Raw genomic sequence first — 5,638 nt, 5'->3', positions numbered from 1 at the left:
CACAAGGTACAGGCCACACCCTGGTTAATACCCTGCAGAACGAGTCAGTAAAATCGTTTGCAAAGCCAGCCTGCACTGGAGCAACAGAATTGGCTCCCAGCTCAAAATGACCCTGTGAATTTTTCTCTCCATGGCAAAGTGTGTCATCTCTTGGCAAGCTGAATTTAGTTCCATCCTTTAGAACGGCTTCTACCTTGCTGTCAGATTAGTAGAATAATGGAAGTGGGGAGGAACTGTGAAATGAATTGTCCCAGAACGCGGTGGTACTTCCAAGCCTGGAGGACAGGTTAGATACAACTTTCTTAAGAACTGGATAGGGTGAAGCTAAGCCAGCTTGGTCCTGCTGCACCGACCTTGGTGGCTGGACTGGATAATCTCTCTCACACAGCCATGCCAGCTTACCCCTCTGAGCTACAGCTACAGGGGAGGAAACCCAAGAGTCTGCAACCTGCTTTAACTCCTACCCCACACGAAAGAGAGCAGAGAAGGCTACTAGGATTCTCCTCCTCCATGCTATGATCCAGCAGGAGGAGGAAAGGGCAGTTTTCATCCTGCTATACTTGCTGAGCACAGAGAGCAAGCCACAGTCTTCCACATGGAAAACACCTCCTCAGCTTGGAGCACCTTTCTTCTCACCTATGAGTTGTTTTATTTGCACTTTACACTACTGGTCTATCATAAATGGACCAAAACAGATTAATTAACACCCTGATCCAGATGAGAACACAAAACATACAGATATTAAATGATGTAAGAGCAAGATTATAAGCAAATTATTGACCTTTTCAACTCCACAGAAAACCTCTCTAACAATAATTATCCGTCTATTCAAGAATGTATTGCTCATCTGTAAGCTATTTTAGAACGAGCTCTTCTGCAGCATGACCTTTATTCTGCCTTCTGACACCACGGGTCAAACTGAGAAGAGCAGCGATCTCGGTCCACAGAAATCAGGCTGCTTAAAGGGCTACTGCCACGATAAAGCCTACCTGAATTTTTTGATTGGAGACTGCTTTTCCTGCGCAGTTGCAAGGTGCCCAGAATAATAAATGGGAAAAACCATAATGTTCCAGTTTGTTGAGAACCAAGTCATGAAAAAAGGACAGTCAAAGGTCTCATACGTGATTTTGACAAACTGCGTGGTCCCGACCCAGGAGGAAGAGACGGACAAAATGATCAGAAATCTCCAGATAAGCTTGAGAAATGTGGATGTGCAAGACTGGCATCGTGTCTGTCCTTCAGCTTCTTGGCTGCTGCTCTCTGTGTGCGTTTGTGCTCCTTCCTCCCCTGAAAAAAAAAAAGAAAAAACAAAAGAGAAGAGTTGCACACATAATGAATGCATTCAGAATGGTTCTTCACAAAATCTCTCCTCCTTATCCAGGCACAGACCATTCCTTCCCTTCATCCTGTAATTCCTCCATGTCCCACAAACAGTGAAATCCTGCATAGAAATATTTCAGTAATACCAGTGCTGTCATTTCAAGGGCGAAGGTACAAAATACAAGCAGGATACCGAGGCCTGAGGTACCAACGTTTGCTTTGTCAGCCCTTATTTCCTTCTGGCAGCCAAAGCTCTGGAATAGAGCTACACCCCTCGGAACCAATAGTCAATTACTGTGCGTGTGTGCAACATAAAAGCTACCTGAGCCTGTACATCCAGAGCCAGGAACAAGTTCTTGTTACTGAAGATTTAACTCAGGAATCACATTTTTATTTGCAGGCTGGGAGGGGAAAAACAGACAGTTTGGCGGTTTTATATAGCCAAGCAGGGAAAGGCTTTTTCCAGTCAAGTTAGTGTATTTATATTTTTCAAGTTAAAAAAGGACCAGACTGAAGCTTTGCATGCCTAGAAGTAAACCTCTACGCATGAGCAGGGAGGAATGGGGAAGCTGTCATTTCCCATTTTGGTACAGTACTTCTCAGCTCTATCTGCAGACTGCTGCGGACTTCCTCACAGAGCCGTGGAGAACTTAATCTGACTGATTAGAGACTGGTGCCTTGCTCTCCAGACACAGCTCTCAGAGATGCAGCCCACGAACCCCATTTTGGTTTCACTGATCCCGGCTGAAAACGACGACTGAACGGTGTTGGATACTGAGGAGCACTAACACTGTGGCCTCATGAGCTCATGCGGCAGCACTGAGCACCAACCGTCCACCCCGTTAGACCTTGTCACACCAGTTTGACAGAAGAAACGGGAGTTCCTTCCAAAAATCAGGACCTGCGGCTATTCTTAACTATTGATTATCAGGTGCATCAACACATTTGATGTGATATAAGAAACAATATGATTGTTGACGTTAAGAGGAGCTATGGGTCTGCAGCAGCGAGAGCACACGCTGTCCCACCTTCAACTGAAATGTGACGAAAGCCCCATTTCAGACTCAGGTTAACTTTCCTTTTACATGACTGGTTCTGCTACAGCCGTAAAGAAATGTCAAACTGAGGTTCCAAGTTATTGTATTAGACCAACATTACATTTAAAAAACAGTTCAGCACAGCAGGGAGCGCATTTGCAATCAAGAATTTTCCTAACCAGTCCACGGAGCTTTTTGTAATTGTAATTGTATGGTGGGGTTTTTTCCTTAAAAATAATCAGTATCCACTGGCTCCATTGTTTAGTGGTGAAATAAGAATTTAAATAAAATGAGAGGTTTATTAAAACCACGCAGAGGATCATCAGACACAGGTCTGAAAAGGCAAGCATCATTTTAGCATTTTCTTTGGCTGCTGAGAGAAAATGGGTATTTTTATGGTACTAATAATGACTGGCATCTTCTATTAAAAGGTAAATTACAGTTTATTTGCAAGTTAGAATGGCTTAAAAAGAATATATTAGGTAACATCCACTTGCAGGTTTTCCTGCTAAGCAAAACTACCATGCAATTAGTCCTTCTTCAGCTAATGGTTAGAATAATCATCCAATGACAGGAGACTAAAGCACCTTTATCCACGCTTTCCATTCTTTAACCACCAAATAACACTGGAATTGCTGTTTACTACACATGTCACTACCATTGGCATTTGACTTGGAATTTACAGTCCCAGGTTTGAATGTTGGGGAAAGGCACAGAAATATACACTTGCTGCAAGTCCTACTTCGGATTTAAAGACCTGCGTAAGTTTTAGCCTCAGTAACGTCCAGAGGGAAGTTTTCCTAAGCGCTTAACAGGTAGAATTCATCCCATGTAATGTAGTTACGCAAATAATTGTGTAACTCAGGCTAAATTTGTTGACTATAGTTCCTTTATATTTAATGATAAGGGACAGGCATGGTGAGAAGGTAGCTGATTTCACCCTCATATATATCAAAGCCCACTGGAAGCACTTCTCTCCCCCTAGACTAGGTATTTACAATTAATTTAAGTGAAATTGAGATGGATCCCTGGCCAAAGCAACATAATAGCTTGATAACTGCTTTCAAAAGCCATGAGACGTGCACACGTAAATCTTGGCCAAAGAATCAAAAGGACAAGAGAAGAAGTATCTTGAAAAATAATTACAAGGCTTGAAGTCAGAGACACACGGTGAGCTGGCACACCACCCATACTAAATAGGTTCAAGGATTTCCAAGTCATGAAGCTGGGGCTGGGGCAAGCTAGAAAGCAGCACTTGTGTTCAGATACCGAATGAGATGCTAATTAGGAGAAAACACATGGATCAGCCCAAGTGGTTGGTAGATAGCGTTCTACAGAGAGCAAGGTAGTGGAAATTGTTGGTGTTTGCATTTAGTTTGGTCTGAAACCAACCAGCAGACTTCTCTTGTCGAGAGCACAGAAACAACCTGAGAACTCAACAAGGATGCAATGACAGGGCAGGAAGGCAGATGACACTGCAGGTAACCCATGGAGACGACACTGGTCAATGGCAAACTGCCGAGAGGCAGCTAGCAGAAACACCCCTGCCTGGTCCTTTTGTCTATAACTCATGCGTGTGATGGCTCTGTGACAAGACGGTAACAGAAAAGCCTTTTGCTTTCATTTTTCAGAAGAGTGAGATGAGGAAAACCAAAACCTACAGCTTTTCTTCTGAACTCTTAACTATTTGGCAACTACATACTAGAAAATAATATTCTTTATATTTATTTACCTACCTGTCAGGACAGTCCTACTTAGACCTCACTGATGAGGAAGGGAAGATCAGGATAAAAAGGGAAATGAATAAATGCAAACTCCATGTTTAGAAGAGTATGATGTCAAGGCACTACTGTTTTCTCAAGTGGCCTGAAGTCTTTTCTTAGAGAAGATGGATCCTGATTTTGGACGTACTCTAGTGCCAGAATGCACAGAGTTATTTTGGCCTGGTATCTGCAAAAATGAGAACAGGTCAGTTTTCTAGTATGTTAGATATGATCTTTACTGCAAGATGCTGTATCATCCGCTCCTTGCAGCAATCATCACCTCCAATATTTTCCTGAGGGCTTTCATCAGACAGTACTCCTGGAGTACGAGATCCCTCCATTTTCCAACACCAGAAGAAAATGGCTGACTCTTGCTGCCATCAGTGGTGAAGTGACACGAGGAAGGTTCACCTTCCACAATTCCAGCGTGCAAGGGAGATCCAACCTGTTCTTCCTCCCCTTTCTGTTCACAGTATCTACACAGAGAGTCTTCCAAAGAACTTGGACAGTTAAATTATTTCAGTCATTTAACGTCTCTCTCCTCCTCAACAGAACAATTCAGCAGACCCAAAGGCCTGTGACTGCATGTGGTAATTGCTCCCATCTCATCCCTGCCGGTGATGGATGGACATCATGGTGAAGAAGTCAGCGTTCACCATACCTACAGGTTCATTTGAGCTAAACTTCTGCAGTAAAGCAGGTGCCACATTCCCGATGGAAGCCCTGATGTGCAGCTGATCGATGATCTGAACTGTGATGGTCTTCCCTAGATAGCCTTCCACCTGCTGCTCCTTCTCTTCCTCTTCATCAGCACCCGTGGGATGAGCTGAGATTGTCATTGTCTTTGGGAAAGAACAAGGCTGGCTCTGAAGGCTCCTGGTCTCTGGCCAGGCTGAAGCTGAGGAAACATAATTACTGTGTAAAAACTAACTCATGTGCTAACGTTAATCATCCTTTCAAGATCTTCTGTGACTACTGGCCTTACGATTTCTCAGATACCTAACACATCACACGTACCTACTGAGGCCCAGGCCTTCTCCTCCCGTCCTTGCTTCCTTCCCGCCTAACCCCAGTTTGCACACAGGTACAGGAAGGACTTTCACGTGGCTTTGCTGCTGGCAGCACTGTAAACGAACGCCAACATGCTTGGACTCCGCACCAGCTTTCAAAAGACAGACGAAAGAGGCCTTTCGCAGGCACGCCGTGGCGCCGGGAGCACGGCTGTTATGCCTACCTGATCTGCTCTGCCTCTCGACTCTGCTGTGCCGACAGATTCCCGAGGGACTTCGATTCTGCAGCTCAAGAATGGGAGCAGCAGAATCTTCAGCAACAGATAGAGGGGAGAGCTGCCTAGTCATGCCTCTGTGTCTGCTGGGGCAGTTGCCTCCTGGCTTGCATTGGATGACAGATGATCGTGAGGCACCTGAGAAGAAAGAGTTTGCATCAGTTTGGCTGTAAACTCCCTGGAGGAACGCGGGGCTTTCAAACACTGTCAGTGAAATGCACACAACCGATTCA

At 44.5% G+C, this 5,638-nt stretch overlaps 1 protein-coding gene across 1 annotated transcript in view; it reads right to left on the bottom strand.

Moving 5' to 3' along the window:
* Nucleotides 1-5,543, bottom strand: part of LOC104488922 (solute carrier family 35 member F4-like) — a gene marked incomplete at both ends in the record, with an annotated part of 11,595 nt that extends 6,052 nt beyond the window's left edge. The window contains 2 exons of the mRNA XM_010131020.1: nt 990-1,287; nt 5,355-5,543. Of these exons, the coding sequence (XP_010129322.1) occupies nt 990-1,287; nt 5,355-5,543 (487 nt within the window). The remainder of the gene's footprint in view (nt 1-989; nt 1,288-5,354) is intronic.
* Between the last annotated feature and the right edge of the window lie 95 nt (nt 5,544-5,638).

This window comes from Buceros rhinoceros, unplaced genomic scaffold, assembly GCF_000710305.1.
Source record: "Buceros rhinoceros silvestris isolate BGI_N320 unplaced genomic scaffold, ASM71030v1 scaffold7162, whole genome shotgun sequence".
NCBI lineage: Eukaryota > Metazoa > Chordata > Aves > Bucerotiformes > Bucerotidae > Buceros > Buceros rhinoceros.
The sequence above is the reverse complement of the archived record's forward strand: the minus strand, read 5'-3'. Positions and strand labels throughout refer to the sequence as shown.